The sequence below is a fragment of the Chelon labrosus genome (assembly GCF_963514085.1).
Source record: "Chelon labrosus genome assembly, chromosome: 4".
NCBI lineage: Eukaryota > Metazoa > Chordata > Actinopteri > Mugiliformes > Mugilidae > Chelon > Chelon labrosus.
The window spans coordinates 17,352,268-17,375,766 of NC_140340.1; the positions used below are offsets into that span (position 1 = coordinate 17,352,268).

Genomic DNA, 23,499 nt, shown 5'->3' on the forward strand with positions numbered 1-23,499 from the left:
TGGATTCAAGCTTTAATGCATAAAGAAGTTTGTTTCCTGTCAGGTGGATACATCTGTTCATGTCAACTTGATGGGCAAGAAATAACATCTGACTTGACATTAATTCAGCTGAACATTTTTGGGCACTAGATTCTGCCTCCTGGCTACTAAGCTTTGTCAAGTATGCTTCTCTTATCTCTGCACTTGGCATTGAGATGACCGGGTTCTGTGTCATGCTGAGAATTGCTGTGTAATTATTATCTTTAATGTTTAATGAACTTCAGTAATTATATTTTTTCTTCCACGCAGCCACAGCTCGCTGAGCAGACGTGCAGAAGTATACACAGCTGCTAAATATAAGCTAGTCTGTGATTTGTTGTGGATTGATTTTTCCTGTTCTTGAACTACCGCTATTTATAAAGAAATCATACAGTGATTCATATTTTCATTCATAAGTGCTCAGTGGTTTCACTGAATCAGCCTCAAACAGATTTAACCAGGAAACAACCCTAATCTGAATATCTCCCCATTGGAGGTTTTATCATTGGTATTCAGGACTTTGTGTGTTTTTTTATTTATCATGTAGCAGTTGCTTGATCAAATCCACCTTGAAGGAAGACCCAGTAGATTTCACTTTACACTTGTCTAAACAATACTGCATATTTAACAACTTTTAGTGTTTGTTCTGACTGCGTAATCAAGGACTGCACCTTCAGTGAAGTATTTATTTTATGTTAATGTGGTTCAGTCTTTGTATCGCAGAGCTTTGCTGCGGTTGTATAGAAACTATAGATGACTGCAACAATGGTGAATACAGCAGTAACATCATGGGGAAGAAAAAGGATCTTGGCTGTTCGGACGTTGCGTGTCCATCCACATACAGTGAGTCCAGTGATTCAAAGCCTGCCTCTCCAACCGTGAGACCAAACTGATAAAATCTTTTCATCAGTTATAATTGCAATCAGTGAACGAAAGAGCTGCTACATGCTAAAATGTCCAAAATAAAAGTTTCCCTAATGTTAATATTTACTATGAAATCATCCTGTTCCAGCCTTAATATGGAAGTCTGCAGGGAATGACCTCAGCCTCAAGTGAACATTTGAAGATCTGCAGTTTTTGGCGTTGCTTCACTGGATATTTGTTAATGATGGATATTTGACGATGATGTGAATATTAAGGGTTGGTGAATGGTTTTTGGAGATACAGAAGGAGTCTGACATCCCCTGGAATAGTTGGAATCAAATTGGGATCAAAGCCTACTCTAAAGTTTAGAGTCTAGAGTTTATACCTCTGCGGGACATAGATGCCGTAGCCTACATTACATTCCACCACACACACCAAACACTAGTTTGTTACTATTTCCTGCTTCACTTTTAAGTCATACAAACATTTGTATCTCTGAACCTCTTCCGTTAACCTTTCCTCCATGGGTTCCATCTTTATTGTTTCAAAACAATCAATTCAGAGATGGAGAAGCAGCCAGAAGTACTAAAGCAGAAATACACTACTACCAAGCGGACCAATCACAGCTCTTGCGCTCTGTGTCACCGCGGCACGTAGTTACATTTCTGGGGAGGTGCACATCAGTTACGGCGCTAGGGTCTGCGCAGGCTCAGCGTAGGGGTCTGCACTGTCGCCGTATCCTCTGCGTCAACTTAACGCAGAAGTCTAAACCGCCTATAAGCCTGTAACTTGAATAGTGTTACATGAATAGTCAAGCACTTTGGAAATATAGTTTGCTTTTTTGTCAGGTGAGAAAAAATTTCTAAATGCAAAGTCATTGCTGGCAGGTGTCTCAGCAGCCATCTTAGTATGAGTTATCGAGCCTAACAACACAAAGGCCCTATAAAAATGAAAGGGGGGTGAGTCATAACTGCCACAGGCATAGAAACTCCATGTATATTATCGCCACTTAAATAGGATAAAACCTTAAAAGTTTCTGAGAAAAGCTTTTCTTTCTTCACAAGTTTCGCAACACAAACGTCTTGTATATCTCAGTCCAGAGTGCTGTAATAAGATCAAGCTGTCTAGGTCATCCCACCAAATCACTGCCAATGCAAATGCTGTTGAAGCTGTCGTGAACATAGACTGTTTAAATATGGACAACTTCTCTCCACTTCCTTCCCGGGGATACAGGCAGCCACATGTTGTGATTTTGGAACCAGAGTCCGCGCTGTACGATTCGCAAGTGGAGCCACGTGGAGCCGCGATATCAATGACCCGACCACACTTCCTCCAGACTCACTCACATTTTGGTTTAATTAATACTGCACTCTGCTCTTCCTCCACCAGTTACAAAGAAATGTTGGATTATACACTGTAATTATTTTTAATTCTTTTTTTTTTTTTTTTTACAACTCCCTCAGTCCCACGGTGCCACTTTACGGAGCGGATGGAATGGCAACTGGTGATCAACATTTTGTCACGTCCTGTTTCTATAGCGTCAAATAACTAACTAAAACGAAACTTATCAAAGAATTGACACTTGAACGTGCATCAGCATTATATTAACTACCTAAAATGACAGAAACTATCTTTGAAAAAAATTATTTGACGTGTATTTTAGTGTTTTACTTTGGCCCAAGTCCCATCCACTAACATGGAGGAGGTGGAGCTCATGAACCTATACTGCAGCCAGCCACCAGGGGGAGCTCAACTTGGCTTTGCTTCACTTTTGAGGAGTTTTTCTGGCGTCCTTCTTTATACAGTCTGTGGTTGTGACCCTCAACTGTGTGCTTGTGTCAGAGCAACACCCAGTTTGGCTGTGACAAAGTAGGCAAGTGGGATTCCCAAAACATTTCTAGTGAGGATTCTTTGATTGCGTTGTCTCCCTCTTATAACATCTCTTCTCTTCTGAGCTGAAAGCATCGGTTCCTGAGCTTGACTTATTATGCAGACAGAAATGGGTGTAAGGAGCTCCGCTGGCTGCGTCTAAAGTTAGCAGAATTTGCCTCCCACTGCCACCAGTTCTGTCTCGTTATAGTTAAATCTGGTTTGTTTCTTCTGTTAAATGTGCTGTTTAAAAACGAGAAGACGCTATGTGCAGGACTTTTTCTTGGCTTTGTAACTTAGAGACTTGCGGGAGTCTCTTCTGGTTGCCTGGCATCATTTTGGCAATGATGTAACTGTTTAAAGTCACTGCTCCCAGCCAAGAAAAAGGCGAAGTCACACTTGTTTTCACACTTAGTCGTGATACGGATTAATGTAGATTCTGTTTGACATTTCTGCACGGCAGTTTCCTTCATCTGGCGTGTATGCAGAAATAGATAGTTTTGTTAAAAGCTGCCAACGCATGGCTCAGGGACAGCTCTTTCACTCTAGTTGCAGACACACTCCTGCTGTTCAGAAGTGTTCACAGGGTTTCATGGGTTGCACCTGTTTACTTGACAACAACTGAAGCCATCAGTATTTAACACTTAAATAACAAAATGAAGATTTGCGGATGTGACTCTAAATGCTCAGTGTGCTGGTAAATGAGTGCTTTCTAGGTTGGCAAGAGCATCTTTCTTCCAAAAAACAATCAATTTCAAATTGAGTCAACCATGTTATTTCAAACTAACCAGTATTGCTACAATGGGCAATGTTTCTGGGTGATTTTTTAGTGTATCTAGTTTCAGGAATTTTCAAAAAAGTAATTTTGGGACGTTGCTTGTAAAAGTTGCACCACAGAGAAAATTACCCTATTCCAGGGGTTCACACATAATGTCTTATCAAAAATCAGGCTCTTGATAATAGACGAAATAATAGACTTGTAATAGATGTCTGGTTGATATGGGATTTATTTATTTGTTTTTAAAGAATAGCTTCTCAATGTCAGTGTGACAAATGAAACATCCTGTGCGTCAGTCTTGGCACAAGAAGTATTTCTGATTCCGGTTTCACTGCAGTCAGTGAAGCCTCCCTGTCAGCATTAGAATGAACACCATACTCCTGTTCCTCATGTATCCCCTGCTGTGCTTCTATTACTGTATGTTGTGCTCGACTGGCCAGGTGAGCCTGATACAGCCAGTCATACGGCTGACAGCTGGAGCAGTGTGTTGTTCTTTGACGCTTCCCTACCTGCATGTTAGATCAATTGTTTGATTGCTGCAGAATCTGAAAGCAACCTGTGGCTTTGTTCTAACCCAGCCCTGTGATAAGGACTACAGGAGAGCATTTTACCCAGAGACTGGCAACAAGTTTCAGTACAGAATTGAATGTACCACGGTGTCCCATAAGGTTCAGTCTCCAGTGATATTTTTCAAGGGCATTCTGAGTTGTTGTTGTTGGGTTGTAGGACAAATTACATCCTACATTTAATGTATATGTTGCTTATATAAGCAATTTAGTCAATAGTCAAGCGATAGTCAATAGTCAAATAAATGGTTTCTTCAGGTTTCTTTATTATTCATTTATTTTGGATAAATGTAACTCACAGCTTTAAACAGATAATTTTTTTTATTCATGTCGTCCCTCAGTTTTCTCCTTTAGTTCACTGTTTGGGAAAATAACAGCATAAATTAAAAACAAAAAAAAGTCTACCAAATGTAAGAATGTAGCTTCCCTTTTGAAAACATTTTATAAATAAACTTTGCGTCTGTTGTTCTCTTTTTGCCAGCTGCCTTTTGTCATCACATCAGCAAACATCTGCATGAAAAGCATGGCATGAAGTCAAAGCCGCTGGGCAAAGTGACAGGCAGAATACACAAACCAAAAGGATAACATGTCTGTCAACTCTTGCTTCTTTTTTTTTCTATCAGATGATTTACACACTTAAGACTCTTGAATTGAAATGACCTATGCACTGACAAAACGTAACGGCAGGTCTATAGTTTGTATTATGACTGTGAATATTACAGTGTTTATAAATGTGATAACTGACTGTTTGTCAAAAACATGGCTTTCAGTCGTTCTCACACAAGTACTCTCGTTGTAATTTTAATATTTATTCAAGTAAGGTTTGAGACACAGCACAACTCCCACATCAAATCCATAGCCACCATAAAACATATTTTCTGCCTATTCATAAAGGAGAAACTACCACATCCATCCATGCTGTATGTGTTCATCTTTAATGCTAGGATAATCCTTTAAGATAATCCTTTAATGTGTCGCTGTAGTCTAGAAGTAGCGTCCAATTGGATGGTCCTACAACCAATCAGAGCCATTTTGTTTTAAACTAATTCAGCTCAATCACGTTCAGATGACATGTTTAGCTATGTTTGTTACTCTTCTGTCGATCATCACATAAAATCCGCTCAAACAACTTGATTGGCCAGACTGGTCAACTTTTGCCACAATAAATTTGTGGACGGGGAAGCTGGTCTGGCCTTAGGCTAGGCTAGAAGTATAAAGAAGTAGAAGAATATGTAAATACTTAAGTAAAGCACATGTGAACCCATCCATCCACTGACTGCTAATCTGGATTTTTAAATAGCCTAAATTAAGTAATTTAGTAAATAGTTTTTTTTTATTAATTTGTATCAGTTAATGGGTAAAGCCAGATACCAACAGACACATTCAAACTAGCAGAGAAATAGTTGTATTATTTCACTGAGATGTAACTGTCACTCCACCAGTCGTACTTTGTACTGAGATTTAATCTAAAGTTTCTTTTACTGGTCAGTGACTCTCACTTACCTTTCATCTCAATGACTCTAAAGCCTTTACAAGTAGCTGAACTTTTAATATGGTGACACAAAACATGTGACGTTTGTATTAGTTTAGTTTATGTCCCATTTAGTAATACAGTACAGCTGATGCTAATGCTAATGGCCCTAAAAGAGAATGTCGTTTGTTCACCAAATAAACAAATTGCATGTTTTTTTTAATGATTATCAACTTAAATGAGAAGCTATACAGATAGAGTTTCATTGTTTTATGATCCAGTCCTCATCCTAAATCTTCAATAAAAAACATAAAGCTTGTTTGGTGTACTAATGATCTGGAACTGATTTATGTGTCTCGTGTCCAAGTGTGTAAAGGGCACAGTTGGGACACAAGATACAAAAGAAACCTTTAACAAGATAAGTATCCCTGTCTTTTCCTCTCTAGTTGTGTGTAGGCTCTGGTTGCATATTGGTATTTATCAATCGGGGATCAATGAATATGATTGTAGAGCAGAGGGCTTCACTTTAGTGTGGTATTGATTTACCGAGGGGTTGGGCCTTGTCCTATTTCTCATTAGTGGTCTCTGTCCTTTCACCTTTCTTTGTCTCTCATCTCTCTCCCACTGACACGGGGGCCTGGTGATTCTAAGTGATGGCAATCCTAAGTGCTTTAATGGAAATGTATTGATCACAGGCCTTATAAGCCATTTGTGTCGCCACCTGCATATTCGTGCTCTGAGCTGACTCTCTCCTGCATGTATGTGTTACGCTTTACAACTCTCACACTCTCATGCCTTGTAAAGGTTGATTTGTACTGCGTGAACACTGTGGCAGGGTGACCCAGGTGGTTAGACGGACCATTTTACAACAATAAAATAAATGGTTCAGTGGTCAGCTTGAGACTGTTGAGGTGTCCTTGAGCGAAATATTGACCAGCTACCTGCACTCACCTGCAGCAAGTGCAAGGATTTTTTGACATTCACATGAATTAAAATATATATATTATGGCATCTTAAACATTGACCCTTAGAAGTGGTTGTTGTTTAAAGGGGAACTACTGTTTTTTACAACCCGGACCTTATTTCCGTCATGAAATACGGTCGTTTACTCACACATATAACTTTTGTGTAATTCGTATTCCTTTGGGAGATATTTAGATCAGCGTATATCCATATGGGAGTGACTGGGGCACCAAAACGCAGCCTCTAAATAACGCATTATCTGCCGTGAAACTCGTTCATTTCACCAATATTTTGTTATCGTATGCAACTATTTTTTTTGCAACATGGCTGAATATTTTTCCGACTCTGAGGTTGTGGACAAACCATAGCAGTAGCAAATTGCAGGTAAACAAGCCGACTGTCGCGGGTGCGCGACATCATCCAGGTCAGAAGACATCATCCGGGGTTTGTAGGTCAATCTACAGACCCCGGATGGTGATAACAGCTAACTCTGGACTCAACGGGGAATAACACTAGTGAGTTTCGCGGCAGATAATGCGTTATTTAAAGGCTGCGTTTGGGTGCCCCAGTCACTCCCACTATATGGATATACGCAGATGTAAATATCTCCCGAAGGAATATGAATTACACAAAAGTTATATGGGTGAGTAAACGACCGTATTTTATGCCAGAAATAAGGTCCAGGTTGTGAAAAACAGCAGTTCCCCTTTAAGAGTTCTTGTTGTTTCTTTTTAGACAGAGCCAGGGTAACTGTTTCCCCTTTGCCCCAACTATATGTTAAGTTTCTGCCCAGTGTAGACATTTACTACCCTGGTTTATATATGAAATAGCAGTAGAGAAAACACTCTTGGGTTCAAATCATGTAAACATTTAAGAAACAAAACATATTCTAAAAAGGATTATCACCAGCCCTAATTAAACTGATAAACACATCGTAAAAACTACTACTGGAGATACTTGGTGAATGTAAAAGCACTGAATGGCCATTACTGAAAAAAAATAAAGTAAATAATCAAATGAGAGTTTATTAAAATCTTCATGATTATAGCTTTACATTCTTTCCACGCTTCTTGAATACACTTCCTCTGCTTCTGCTGTCTCGCAGAGCCTATACGCAGCATGTAGTAACAACAGCAGTCAGGCAGTTCATGGTTGTTTCTTCTCATATGGATCGTTACTGGTCTGACCACCACCTCGCCCTGCTCTCTGACCCCTCACTGCATGGTGTTTTTGGGTCCAGCCTTGGAGTCAGCGACCTTGGCCAGCAGCTCCACTTTTAATCAGCAGTTCGCTCCACACGGGCAGCCCCGACCAGCCGCTTCCTGCACCTTAATGAGCTAAGAGTCCCAGGCTGGATTCAGCCGCCCCAGCCAATACTGTAGCTTCCCTTCCTCCTTTTCACATCGTGGCGGGGTGAACGCACGTACAGGAAGAACCACTAAACGAACAAAGCACGCCATTGTGCAGGGACACGCAGCCAAGGCGTCTTCTTTTTTGAGCCAATTCAGTTGTATTGTTATCGTATTACATTACAGTCTTTATCTGCAGTTTGCGATGACATGCCGGTTTAAATTGCAGAGCACTCAACAATGGCTACGTTTGTTTGCCCTCACAATCAGGTGATTTACAATGACTGTCTTTGCCCATTGCACCTCTTGTGATTGCCTATTGTCCATGTGCATCTATCTCTTAAACAAAGTTTGAATATTCTACACAAGCTGTTCCAACTTTTGAAATTAACTTTGACCGGGGGGCGTGCTGGTGGCTTAACGATAATCACATCAAGGGCATGGAGCCTGACCCGTTTTTGCATCAGTAAGTTTCTGCTTGCTGAAAAGCACTCAATCGGCAATTGTTGTCTTGCCTTTTGTGGGAATGTGAATAGCACCTTATTGATTGGAAGCAAAATGTTTTTAATGTTGTAGATGAGATTTCTGGATTGCTAGCTAATGGGAAGATGGAAGCGCACTCCAATTTATTTTCAAGTCAAGTCTCAAATTGAAAATCTTTACGGGCATAATTAAGGCTCATCTGAAAGGAATGTCAGAACTTTTCAGATGCTTTTTTTATTTATCCCCCCCGACCTATCCAATCCTGATTGTTATGTGTAAATACACAAGCACGCTCAGAATTGTGATGGGTCCATGCACAGAACTAATGAATATAAAACAGAGAGCAGTATTGATGTGTGATCCAAACTAATGGCAGTGAAAACAGTGTCCTTGTTACTGACATTGTAATATTCTTTCACATAAATAAGCACTTAGGGGATGTTAATCAAGCCATTTTCTCAAAGTGTGTAGATTTGTGATGTTATGTAGTTAACTACATCAGCCAGCGAAGACCTGCTATATTTGTCCTCTGGCTGGGCTACAGGGTCAGTGGATTACATGTGTTGCTGGAGAATATGTGGACAGGTGGGGCTGCACAGGGGTTCAGAGAGGGGTTCCTCCACCTGGGAGATGACCTGGATTTCAAGTAACCATTGTGTTTAGATGTTTGAAACAAGACTTGACTGAGAAATTACTCAAATGCCCTCAAAGGACTCTCTTTACACCAAAGGAGACGTGGAAGCGTGTCGCTGAGGACACCTCGTTCGACCTTCTGTAGAGCCAGATTTATGTGTATAACAAAACACGATGAAGCTCAGTGATAGGCTCTGTTGAAGATTTTTATTCTTCACTGTCTGCAGTTTGCTGTTTGAATAGTTTCCTCTCGTCTTACCACTAGATTTGAACACTTGAAGCAGGAACATTGGAGGTTCATAATATAAATGATATACACTGTATGGTAGCCACCACACTCCATCCAGTTCAAAACAAACCTGTGCAAAGGCATACATTAAATATTTTAATTTGCTACCTTGCACATTAAATATGAAGCTACCGCCTTGCAGCTTGATAGATTAGTTTAGCACAAAGGGTTGAAACTGGAGAGGGCAATAGCTAAGTGTCTTTTCCCCTGGGAATCTAAACAAATCCCAAGAAAGACCACAACCAACAATAAAGTGATTCATCTCACGAGTACTGTCTGTGTAGCATAAGCTTGATTAAGTTTATTGTAGTGCCAGAGATCTCTGTCCGTCCACTAAATCTATACTGTTGCTCCGTGTTCATGCATCCATTATTGTTAGCTGATGGCACATACTGTATATTTTTTGACCTTTGTACTGAAACTACTTATTAGTAGATACTTTCAGAAGAGCCCTCAGCAAAATGCAGTATGTGCTCCACTGTTAGTTATTTGCTAAAAGTTAATGTGTGTGTCCATCTGTTGTTGTTTTACATTATGTGCTCTTTATTAATTAGAAAATACATCATGTATCGTATGTGTGGCTAGTTGCTGTTGCTGATGGCTGTCACATTCATTCTAACCCCTGTGTGTGTGTGTGTGTTGTTGTGCTTCCAGTTCATGTGAAAGCAGGAACCTGTGAGGTAATTGCTGCACACCGATGCTGCAACAAGAACAAGATCGAGGAGAGATCCCAGACTGTCAAATGCTCCTGCTTCCCCGGACAGGTGGCGGGAACAACAAGAGCGGCTCCATCTTGTGTAGACGGTATGCCAGGCTTCTCATTACAGTTTTGGTAATGATTTGAGACCAACTTCTGATTAGGGTGGAAATGTGGCGAGGTGCAATACTGTCACACCTGTCACAGTGCATCTGGTGCATTTTTCCCCACTGATCATTTAGATGTGAGAGGTTTGTGGTATGAAAGAAAAAGAGAAAAATATGGTGTTGTGGAAGCGGAAGGCTTCATAATCTTTAAGATCAAATCGCATACCAGCTCGTTCACTCAGCTCTTTGTCTGTTGTTCTATGTCAGATGTGTTCAGCAGAGTAGACAGAAAGCTGGGTCATTTAATATCATGTCAAAAATGGCCTCAGTTATAGGTGAATCGATCCCTATCTCCTCTTTTCACTGTTATAGCTCTGACAGGGGCTTCCTCGATTTTGACAGTTCTTTCTTCACTTTAGAAATGTCAGGGGAAGCTGTTTCTCCCTTGCAGGCCTCCTTGAAGCCATATAAGACCTTGACGCTTCAGCCTGCCGCATACTTTTTTACTCCTCCTCCATACAAACAACCTCCTCACACTTTACACACCTGCTCACAACACTCACTGCCTTGACATTGACCCACACCCTGTAATTCAGACCTGAAAACACGCCGGGGTAGGACTGACAGGTCTCCGCTGTCAGCCAGAGATCAAGACACTCTCCTCAATCACTGTGATGTATAAAGAAGCCAAAGGCGCTCGCTGCTTCTTTAGCCAGGGCAGAACGGCGCTACTGTTGCAAACAGCGTGTTGTTAATTGCTTCCAGTGCTTTTTTTATTTGTTTGATTTATTTTTTTTTTTCCCACAATGTTTGTTCTTTTATTTTTCTTGAAGCATCCATAGTTGCTCAGAAGTGGTGGTGCCAGATGCATCCCTGCATGGATGGGGAAGAGTGTAAAGTGCTGCCGGATCTCAAAGGATGGAGCTGCAGCACAGGAAACAAAGTCAAGACAACCAAGGTGGGTTAAATTCATAAAATACAAGCAAGCACAATGACTACAAACACACAGCCTAGAGTAATGCTTGTATCAAAGCGTGACTGTAGAATAATGGTGGAGCATTAGGTAAAAGAAAGAGAGCACTGAAAGATTTTTTATTAGTGTCAGATGAGTGCAGAAAAAGAGTAGGAGGCAGCAGGAGAGGGAGATGTGACTCACAGGGGAGAAGCAGCGAAGTGTGTGCTGAAGGGATCGGATTACAACGCCAGAAAGGGTTGAGTTAAGTTCAGCTGGCTATTTAGCTACAGTCCCATTTTGTTGTAGAAGTCTAACTACAGTGGGTTTATTGTATTTTACTTAAGCTGCTGATTTAGTTGAGCCGTGAAGTATGAGGTAGACAACAACCCAGGAGCCTGTGAGACGGAGCAGGATTTTCTGGTGGAGCTGCTTCCAAACCAAGACGTCCTCACCGGTGCATTATGATCAAAGCCACAGAATTTATATTCACCACAAAAGAAAAGTAATAGAAAAGTAAGAGCATATTTGAACATATTGGAGAACTTTTTCAAAGCTGTGTTGTTTAGACCAATTATACCATCTGTTTGCACATTTGATCTCAGCAATCGTATTCAGTTGGTAGCAGGTAGCCAGAGCTTTAATCTGACCCAGCAGTAAGAAAGTATGATGCATTCTTGAAATTTGGTAAATAGGAGCATCTCCCTCAGTTTTCGCTCTCATTCTCGCCCCAGACACATCTGAGGGTCGTGACACACCAAGCCGACGGTGGGCTGTTTGCCAGTGTCGGACTGTCATGAGCGTCTGTGGCCCCGACGGTGGCTTTTCAGTCTATTCTGTAGGGCATGTTGAATTGGCAGCAGAACAAATCGGTCAAAGACATTCGCTGTTCAGCGTAGCAAACCAGGAAACCGAATGTGACGAAAATAAACAAAACAGTGAGCAATGAAGTTGGCATACACAGAAGGCTCTGATATTTTTCTTTTATGTAAAGCGAGAATTCAAATACACAAATATGTGCACAACAGCACAATATTACAAAAATAAGTAAGCGAACTGATCACGAAGATTCAGGAGAGGCCACCTCTATTTTATTTAGCCAATATAATACTGATGCATACTTAAGTGTGATATTTTCAGATAAGTTTCTTTTTAGTTAGTTATTTGATGTTATAGATACAGGATGTGACATCATTATGACTACCAGTTGCTATGCCAACCGTTCCGTGAAGCAGACCCGTGACCTTAGGAGTTGGAAAAAAAAATTAAAAACATAAGTACAGTAAAATCCAAGATTCCTTTGTAATTGGCTGAGGTAGAGCAGAGCACAGTATTAATTAACCGAGTCTAGAGGACGTGTGGGCGCCTGGGCGGGACATCAATATTGCAGCTATCGCAGCTCCACTCTGGGACCGTACTGCACAGACTCTGGCTGCAAACTCCCAAGATGGCGCCGGCCGCATCCCCTGGATGCTAGCGTCATTTTGGCCATTGCAAGGGAGTGGAGACGCATTGTCCATATTTATATACAGTCTATGGTACAGACACAGACACATGTGCTTAGAAGATAGCACTTATAGTAGGTTCAAAGGCAGGAGAAGACAACAATAAACTATGATAGCATGATAGCTGTGTTTCAAACACTTTGTATGAGATACATTGTACACGCATACATGAACGGTCAGTATGTAGAATGTCTTGTATTTAAACATATGCTGTAATCGCTTTCATTTATCAGTGATATCAGATTCATATTAACAGAGATTATATTGTCACTGGCAGCTTTCACTGCTTATTGGCTTTTGACCTGAGATAAATACTGAATATTCATGCCTCAGTGTGGTGTCAGTTCATTGCAATTAAGCATCATTCAGAAGTAATATGTTATTAATAATAATAATAATAATAATAAAAGTCACAATTCTTAATTATGATATTTTTCTTTTATGACTTTCTGACACTGGTTTCTCAAACTTCTAGTTTTAAACTGACAAACTATATAATTTCCACCCAATTAAGTGACAGTGCCACATATTTGATTGAAAAGTGATAAGTGCTTACTCAAAATATAATTTGATTCCTGTTGCGTGGTGTCAGTGTTCTCATTAATAATTATGAAATAAACCCAAGGTTTTCATCAGAGTCTGACATCTGAGCTTGTTAAAAGACTAAATACAAAATCTATTCACAGAATTATTTGTGAATACTCATAAAGTGCCATGAGAATATATATATTCTCTTCTGTATAATTAGACAAAAATCTGGATTTGTGTCAAGTGTAATCTCTTGAAGATGATGAGATCGAAAACAAACTTTCTGTCAAGGCATATGTAGACATAGATTAAAAATAGGAATTAAATTATCACGAGACTGACTGTGGTTTTGGTGAGAAATGAGATATGGAAGCTTGCAGCATGTGACTGCTTTGTAAATGGAAAAACAATTATCACTTCTATAATAGACAGTGTGGCTGTACACCAGTGAGTTCACTGGTACAAGTTGGAAGTTGCAGCCTCTGAGGAATCATAAAAACGCTGGTGATGACTGAACAGAAATCCAGCTCACACGTATCCATTTCACCCTCAAGGTTTTTAGCATTAAGGGAACGAGAGCGGGAGAGAGAGAGAGAGAGAAAGCCTCCTTTTGAACAGGCTTGCATGTGACTTCAAAAATGCCAGAAAGAAGCAAAACAAAGGCAAGTGAAAGCAGGAGAAAGACAAACAAACAACAAACAAAAATCCCTCCAGGAAGCAAAAATTGTGGAGTGGGATGTGCTGAAGCAGGGCAAGAGGGCTCAAGTGGTAGTACTTCTGGACTTTAATAGAGGTTATCTGGATGCTTGTTTTGGGTTTCAGGGTGTGGTAGGCCTGAAGTGGATGGTAGGTGAGGAGTGGGGGGACACAGTAGGCCCTTAGCCATCCATCACGGCCCACTGTTTGACTCACCAAACGCCTGTAGTTGAGCTGCCTTTTCCATTATTCATGACTACAGGAGGCCTGGATGAAGCAGAGCTTTTTATTTTAGCCGGGTTAATAATTCATGCCCTCTCACACAGCCACGGGAAAGCAGAAACAGAGGCACAGACAAGCAGGGGTCCAGGTGGCTAGTAGAACCCGTCAGAACCTCGACTCTTTTTTTTGATTAGGGAGTCAGCGGGGGTCGCTCCATGCTCATGGCCTCGCGGCCTCCCACAGAGAGCCAGCGAGTGACGGCTTGTGTTTGCTAGAGGGCTCTGTGCCCGAGCTTCCTGGACAGTTAACATCATTCTGAGGAATGGCCGAAGGGATTTCTGAGGATGGAGCTCATGTTCTCAAGTGTGCTGTTGGTTCAGTGACCGTTCTGTGAAATCTTTTACTCACCAAATAAAAAGTCCAATTAAAGAAATTTGAGCAGAAAAAAATAAACCTTTGAGAAAACCATTTAATTTCACTCTGTGACCAGCCTGGGATCATTTAATAGTGTATGAGTAACATGCTTCGATGCGTTGTTGGACTGACAACCAAGTGGCAAACTACTTTTTAATTAACCATCTGAGCAGACTAATCCTACAATACATTTTAGAGTCTTTCAGATGTTTGTTATGTTTGTTCTGGTCTGCAGTTTTGGCGCTCTTACAGCTCCTATTAACATCTTTCCGGAAGCAGTAGGCCGGCAGATAAACCCTCTATTCCACTTGCTAAGCTAACTATGCCTCAATGCAGGTGAGTGCGACTAGCTGCAAAGCATAGTTGAGCATTTAGCAGCCCTTTTTCTGCTGCAGTTATTGGAGACTGTGCATGTCAAACTTGAACAGCTCAACTTGACTCAACCTGAAAGTTGCATCAGGTCTGGCAACATGTTTTGTTTTATAAAAACCTGCTTTCTACTATTTTCTTTTACTTTATTAGAATGAACAGCTTTATGAGGAGAGAATAAAACAGTATGTCAATGTTAGCGTATATAAAATGTCAGTATGTGTTTTTACAGTTCTTTTAGTCTGAGCTTTATAAAATTTTCTCAAAATTGATAGTGCAGATGTAAACATATACCCTCCCTTACAGTCCATTCCTCATACAGCGCAATAAATCCTCTGTTCTTTGATGTCCAGCGGTGGTGTTGTTGATAAAAAAAAAAAATGATGATGTCGTTTCACCGCATGATGAAGTCACATCGGTAAATCAGACGTCTTTACGCCCTCTAGACCCCTTCTCAGACAAGTCCAGTTGTTCCGTCTTTCTCTTCATGTCCAGGAGCGGCTAGTTTTATAGTCCTGCTGGTAATGTCAGGCATTATAACCCCGACAGCTCCTGCTTTTCACTTCCTATCAATCAGCAGACAGAGGGCAAAGGAACCACTGAGACTTTCCACTTGACAGGTGCTATGACGCTTATGGAGAACGCGGGGAAGTTTGATGATGGATAGCTGTCTGAGAAGGATTTCTTTTTTTTCAAGGCATAATGAAAATTTGTCTTGTGTATAGCGTGGTGCACCGACGCTGTGTAAAATACAGTATGTATTGTGGCTTTAACGCTTCACACACAGTTTCTTCGTATTCCTAAGAATCTGGCAAATTAGATAATTGAAGGAAGTGAAGCCAGTGTTTTCTTTGACCACAATCAGTCTCCACATGAGAAAATGACTCACTCATCTCATTGTGATGTAATCTTAAAGACTTATTCCACTCCATCCATTTGAAGGTGTAGCTGAAGTTTTACTCTAATGGCGAGATGAATGCATTCACATGTCAACAAAACGCAGAACGGAAGTTTAATGTTAACTCACATGGACATTCACTCTATATCAAGATATTATCTATGATTTAGAGAGTTTTAGCACCCATTTCAGAAATAATCTCAATCCATACCACTCTCCTGAACATACATGGTTCTCTAATGACTCTCTCGTAACACTGCTGGACACGGAAATAGTCAAGAGTCACCTGAATAAGAGTGAATTTTACTGCACAATAACCTACCAGTATGGACAACAAGGTCACCAGCACCTGTGATTTGGTATCCACATTGTCACTGGTAGTCAAGGCTGATGTCTTTGTTTTCGTCTTGAAGTGCGTATTGTGATAGAGGGGTAATGAAGGACGTGTAGTGATCTTAAAGACCTGGTGTCTGTGTCATCAAAAGCTCATCCAAACTAAGATGCAACCCAAGTTTAGCAACAATTCCTAAAATCTATTTTAGGCGGTCATAAAATGCCAGAGTAGTGTTGATGCTGGGTGTAAACGCAGCAAAACACAACTGGTTTAAATCATAAAATGTAATGTGGAGATATATTTGATTTGATATATGAATGTACCGCCTGAGGTATGTAGTTGTGTGCATGTTTGCAAGCGTGAGTTAGGACAATGTCAGGCGTCTCAGACAAAGTTAGTCAGTTTATATTTCACTGCAGTCTGCCAAAAACAGCATGTGAATAAAGCTGGTATTTAGAATACCAGAAGCAGTTAGTTTAGAGGTGTTTAATCAATGGGTAGCTTTTAAAGAGGAGCTAACTCATTCGACTGATGATTGATTTGTTTTTAAGCCATCGCTGGAGACCGACATCAACTGTGTAATTTGGGATTTAAGGGCAACAATGAAGACGGGGAAAAAAAATGTCCAATAAACCTGCAGGAGATTTAAAAAAAAAAAAAAAAAAAAGAAAGAAAGAAAATGAAATAGATCCATTCTTTGAAACTGTGAATGTTCGGAGATAATTCTTAATTTTGTTTTTGATGAGTGTGGAATAACCGCGAATGTGCACATTTGCCTCGCACGAGATGCTTCAGTAGCTTTCCATCAAAGGTAGGGTCTTAGTTTGTTTGTCAATGGGACTTTGAACGTACAGCTGACCAGTCAAGTGTGGTCTTTCATCCCGAAGGAGCTTAAGCATCAAACCCTGAGGAGCTGCCTTCTGTTCTGCCGATTCCCCTTTGTGCGCCAACTCACCGATAACCCTCACAGTGACACCCACAACACCACGGCATGCTAATTGCCTTGATAAGGGTTTGCCAGGCTTCGAGGTGTTGTTGCTGCTGACATTTGATTATTTTTTTTTTGTTTTGTTTGTTTCAACATTGTGTGTGTCTAAGCCTTTTTCTCCTCTTGTTTCTAGTGAGATGTCCCTTAAAAAGTGGCCTTGCAGCTACAAATGTGTTCCTTTGAAGTTTTCTTTTAAAATAAAAAAGCCCGTGCATGCATAAAATAAGCTCAGGTCACGTGTAAAATAGAAAACTTCAGCATGTGTATAACAAATACGAGTGCATACTGCTTGTAAACTGATTATTGCACTACTGCAGCAGTAGAAATATGCATGAGTTAATGCATGAATGTACCACGTCCACATCCTGCTGCCACCACTGTAGCGAGAGTCATTTTCATATTCTCCCTCGCACTCTCTCTCACACCCGTGATTCCTGAAGATTGCAACCTGGAAGTGAAAATTAAATTGTGTCTCCCCAAACAGCAAGCGCCATGCCGTCAGCTGCAGCTCTAAACAGCAGAGAAATCACACTTCCAGGATATTTTAGAATTGCTCCGAACACTGTTGTTGTTGGGCTGAAGCCCTGGTCGATTCAGCTGCTGAGACCCACTGCTAACTGCTAACTGAATGACAGTAATGTGCAAACACTTGCACAGAAAACGTCTGCTCTTATTTCTCTCCGTGCGAGAGGTTTAAAGTTCCTTCTACATCACAGGCCGAGTCAAAAAGTTGCTTGTGTTCTACTTTTTAAAGGGCAAACCATCAAGGAACAACAATTCACCTTCCCGAGTATTTTTAGAGTTATGCTTAAAGTGAGAGTAGTACAAACTGCGTCTTTCAATCCTTTAGATTAATATTCATGAAACCGTCTTAGAACACTTATGCCGACAGTATGCCATCATGAATAATAATATTCCCCGTGTTTGCATGGAAATCATCGGCCATGATGTACGTTGCATTACATTTGACTTCGAGAGGCTCACTGTCTTCCCGCTTTCACTGCATAACACCACAGATGTTTGAATTACAAACACGCCAGCTGGGAATATGAACACCTTGAACCTGTCACATTCACGACAGATAGACTATTGCTAGATGTGCAGCACCAGAACACGGGCTTGCTTCGGAGGGATAGCTGAAAGTTAAAGGCGAGCTTGAATTGTTAATTAATTAAACAATTACTGCAGTTGCCAGAAATGCGCGTGTGTGTAATATCTGCTGCCGTGCTAATGACTCTGTGAGGTTGTACTAATCCACAGCAGTGCTCTTGGTTAATAATCAGCATGCAGTCATTCTCACAAGAAAAAAAACAACTTGCTTCTGTTTATCAGCTGTTGCTAGAGAAACCTTTTAAACCGTTACTTTGTTAAGTTAACATTTACTAAGTGACACCAGACAGAGCACAGCATTAACACAATGACGATCCTAACTGAAAAGTTAAGCAATCATGGAAGTTGTTACAATTCATCCCGTTTAGGACTTGTACCAGTACCATTTCATTACATTATTCTAATTTTATTATAATAAAGTTAATACATTTAGTTTTTGGGGCGGAGACAATGATGTTTATGAGTGGAAACTGGAAAAGCGGTCTCCAGCGGATGTAGTTAGCGGACCAATCACAGCCAATGCCGCTGCGTTGCTGCTGCGTTGCTGCTGCGTTGCAGTTGCGTCGCCTCGACGCGCGTCGAGGATTTTTGGGAGGTGCACGTCTGGCCCTTGCGTAGGACGCACGGGGGTCCGCAAGGACGCAATAGGTCCGTAATAGGTCCGTACGCACGGACGCACTGTGTCAACGCGGAAGCATGATTTGGGATTAATGCTTCACAGCGAGAAGATCCCGGGTTCGAATCCATGGGCCGACTGGGCCTTTCTGTGTGGTGTTTGCATGTTCTCCCTTTGTCTGCGTGGGTTCTCTCCAGGTACTCCAGCTTCCTCCCAGTGTCCAAAGACATGCTGGTTAGGTTAATTGGTGATTCTAAATTGGCCGTAGGTGTGAGTGGTTGTCAGGTTCTCTGTCTTGGCCCTGTGATAGACTGGCGACTTGTCCAGGGTGTACACCACCTCTTGCCCAATGACGGCTGGGATAGGCTCCAGCAGACCCCGCGACCCTTCACAGGAACAAGCGGTTACAGAAGATGGATGAATGAATGAATGATAAAATACATTGTTTAGTTATGTAGACTGGCGTGTTTAAGCACAAACATTTAACCAGTCATCAATTGTAGTCATAGTGGGAAGGAAGGGATGCCAGCTTTACAAACTAATCCACGGAACAAAGACTATGGCTTTAGAAAAAGTAAAGACTTAGGTCTATGGTGACAAAACCATAATGTTTGTAGACTGGATGCTCAGCTTTTAAACACATTTTTCTTTGTGGATTTTTGCCGGCTACACTTCTATTTACCAAAAATATATTTAATTTTTCAATACCTCTCCCCTAAGGTTTCTGTCAGACTTATCAGATATCAGATAGCGCCGGTCTGGTTCCTGCTGTTATCATTTTATGAGTGAAATCCCTTTTTCATCCTCAGCATCCTTTCAGCATTTCTTCTGCTTTTGTCTCCCTTTGTTTCTAGGTCACCCGATAGTCGTCTGTTTCGAGGATAACCTTATTTCGGAACCAGACGCTTCTTTGACCAACACCGTAGGACTTGGATATCATGCGATTTGAGGATTGGTGGAAACCGGGGACCAACAAGGACGTTAATCATGGACATTCCAGCGAATGAGTGAAGGAAAAGAATAAAAAGGGAGCTTCAAATAAGACTACATATCCAGATTCCTGACTTTTGATCCAGCATCAACAGTAGCTGTCTCTGAGCTCTACTGCCCACCAAATCTCTCTTTGTATTATAGTTTTATTCCTATGGACTAGAAGACTCGACCATGAAGATATTTATTGACTAAAAGACTGTGGATTACACCAGAGGGGGGAAAAAAAAAAATCACTCTTAAAAACAAAATCATGTGATGTGAAACTTTTGTGTTCTTTTCTTGCCACAAAGAGCCCCTGGACTCTTGATGCATATCTGTGTTGAAGATCTCGTGAGATCATGAACATTTCCATTCCTTTTAGCCTTATGGAGCAGATATCTCTTCTGTTTCCGTTAGTTGATTTGAAGGTGTCTGGCTTTTTTTTTTTTATTATTTTTAATTTTGTTAGGATGTCAAGTCTTATTTTCAAAGAAAATGCCACAACAATAAAACCAAGAAAAAATGTACCGATGTTTGACGACAAGTCACCAAGGGTCAACATAGCTGCGTTCTGCCAAAATGTTTTAACGGTATCTGTTGTTTTCAAAGCCTGGTGAGTGCTATTCATTACAAATGTCAATATTATCTCAATAAATCTAACTCAATGGATATCACTGTTAGTTAAGTTTGAATTTTTTTCTTACAGGCTATGTTGATGCCGTTTACACACCAGGCCATGGTGCTGTATAGGCAGGAGCTGCTGGGATTTGAAATGAGCAGGTCAACCAAATAATCTGACGAAAAATAAATAATAATAAAAAAAAAAAAAAAGCATGAGGAGGAGGAGGAGGAGGAGGAGGAGAGCTCACAGCTCATCAAGGTTGTTTCCGTGGTGGAACTGAAATGTGAAAAATCAGCAAAATGCAAAAATAGACCATGTTCAAAAATACAAAATGGAAACACTCCCCGCATAGTTTTTCTTAAAATGAACAGACTTCACAAAAAGCCATCTGAAATCTGGTCCAGGGAGAGATGGATAATTAGCTCTCGCCCTCAAACAACCCTAATCCTATTTAACTCATTCCCCAAACTAGATGCTGGTGTCATTAAAGCCTGCATTTACTGCTTCAAATTAACGCGACAAACCAAACTATGCCCCCTTTTTTTCCTTCTTTCCTCTTTGTCCAAACAGTTTCCCGTAAGGCGTTGTCTATCAGGAATCCCTTAAGCACTGTTACTTACTTTGTCATTAAAAGCTTATAGAAAATAAACCTTCCGAGGAAGTTAGGCACAGTTGTGTGCAACAGGAGAGTGGAAGATAATGGATTAACAGAAAGGATTATTAAACCCTGGAGACCCTCTGTATCAGTGGGGTCCAAGAGCAAATAAAATGCCCATCCATTTTTACACATATCATGTAGTCTCTGTCATCAACATAAACCTCCCTTCCCTTCTCCACGGAAGCCAAATAGATTGGATGCAGACTTGCATGGGGAGGCAGGAAACAGCTGGAAATGTATATTTATAACCTGCATGTGACATAAGCCTTAGCAAAGGAAGGTACATTATATATATCGCAAGTCCCCCCTCCCATTATGATAATATAAGAGATTTTTGAAATATAAAGTGTCTGTGTCGTTGTCATGCATATCGTTGCAAGATGAACATCATCTGTGTAAGAGCGACAATCGAAGGAATGCAAGAATTTCTTTCCTATACCACAAAGAGAGTTGCAACTAAATTCACACATAGAAGCAGACAGAGCTTCGGTCCATTGTGAGTGTCTGGACCCCAGACAAACCATAGCTTTATGGGGAATTTCATATTTTGTAAGTCAGTTTCCGTCTGTAATTGAAACGGTATTCACCACCGAATGCTGCTTATAATAAACACAATTAATTAAACAAAAATGTAGAAGGCTCGCTCCCAAAGATCAGCCCCGTGGGACGGGCGCTGAGGGGAAGGAGTGTGGAGGGTTGCTACGGTTTGCGATCCAGGTTGCCTCTTGTTTGGTTAGAAATCATTAAATTACAGTAATGACTAATTTCTCATTCCTGCATGCAATTCGCCGGAGACCACCATGGATTTAATAAAGAGCTGGCGATGAATTACAAACAGCAAACGGCTGAGGAAAGGCTACGTGATTATACAGAGTAATTCAAAAGTGCATTAATAAAACAATAGAGAAACATTGCTAAATCATTTGAGATAAAGGCTATTTGCATAATTCATTAAGATTAATCAGACCAGGCAATCTACCACAGTGCTCCGAGGAACAGGGAGAGAAGACATGAATCCAATCCCCTGGAAAAACTCTTTCTATCTACAAACAATGATACAAATCTACCCTTGGATCAGAGAATTAACCTCTGTGCACTTTACAGCCCCTGCAGTGTTGGAACACAATCCCTCAGTCATTCACCTTTATGTGGGCTAATATTCTATTAATAATGAAAGATCTTTTCATGCCATAGCTCCTCTGGGTTTTGTTGCTGCGCCATAAAGGAACCTTCACAAATGCTGAATGGAAATGCATTCTGCATGTTTGGAAGCCACAGTGTGGATCTGAGGTCTGGCTGTTTGACAGTTTTGTGCGGCCGTTTAATTCGCGGCGGTGGAACGAGGTGAGCAGGATGCACGTGGGATCACATGCTGTCATCCAGAGATCACCTGTGACCCCTGTGGGCGATCGCTATAGTCGTTTTCTCTGCCGTTATTGGCTCAGTTCTAACTGACATGTGACCTGTGATTGGTCACACTGGTGCTGAGCTTTAGATCAGCAGATTTATACGACTTAGCAAAATTTAATTTATATCACCGACTCTGTTTTCTCTCAAGCAGAATACTAAAATTATCAGACTTGAAAGACATTCTATTAATTATATTTTGAGCAATGGATGAATGGATGGATGGATACATAGATAGATATACAGATACACAGTTAATATCCTTGAATGTCTACAAAAGAGAGAGAATGTATTGTTAGTTTCAACACAGGAACGACAATAGCCACAATAATGGGAAATACGATAGGTTGAAATACTTCTTGGGACAATTGCAAAGGTAAAGGTAGGAATACAGTGTAGCCTTGCAGGTGTGAAAAGGGAATGTGCCCTCAAATGCATTGGACGACATGACGTTCTGCTGCATTGCAATGCAGCAAATAAGTCATTTTAAACTGTTTTCCCCAACCACCCTGGGTTTTTCTGCCAAAACTCGCACCCCCTGCTGCGTAGCCAGCACGTCCTTTCTTTTTTTTCCACACAGGGATGGCATCCGTTGAAACGTAACCTCAGCTGGTGTAAGCTGGCATGCTCAGTTTAAAAATAGGCTCGTACCAGCACTATTAACAGTTATTAAGTTTAAATCTCAAGCTGTTTGTCATCAAGTCGTGATTAGTTCTGTCGTTTTCTTTTAAAGTAAAATACATTTAACACTATGTATCACGGCTGAGGCGAGCGCAACATTTTTAGTCTGCAGAGCCAGGGCGGCTGATGTCGCTGAACACCTCGCCTCTCAGGTCTGTAGGCTAAATGCGATTCCACAACCAATAACATTTAATTTTCCTGCAGGATATTCTTTAAATGCTTCAATTTCCTTGTCAAATCATTCGACATCATCCCCATTTTTCTTCTTATCAGGAAGGAAAATACCCCACAAACCGCATTTAAATCATACTGCGCATTAAACTTATACAGTGTGTCGCCTACTAATGGAATTCTTTGAGGTGTGTTATAGTATGTTGGTTATTAGTTCATAGCTGATTTCACTGCAATTTTTACAGACTGGTGCCTCTGAAGCTGTTGAT

The 23,499-nt window shown here is 40.8% G+C and overlaps 1 protein-coding gene across 1 annotated transcript in view; it reads left to right on the top strand.

The window, feature by feature from the left end:
* tafa3a (TAFA chemokine like family member 3a) overlaps window positions 1-20,158 on the top strand; it is a 93,268-nt gene extending 73,110 nt beyond the window's left edge. Inside the window, exons 3-5 of the mRNA XM_084542116.1 lie at window positions 9,938-10,087; window positions 10,921-11,045; window positions 19,574-20,158. Of these exons, the coding sequence (XP_084398242.1) occupies window positions 9,938-10,087; window positions 10,921-11,045; window positions 19,574-19,585 (287 nt within the window). The 3' untranslated portion in view covers window positions 19,586-20,158. The remainder of the gene's footprint in view (window positions 1-9,937; window positions 10,088-10,920; window positions 11,046-19,573) is intronic.
* Window positions 20,159-23,499: the final 3,341 nt, after the last annotated feature.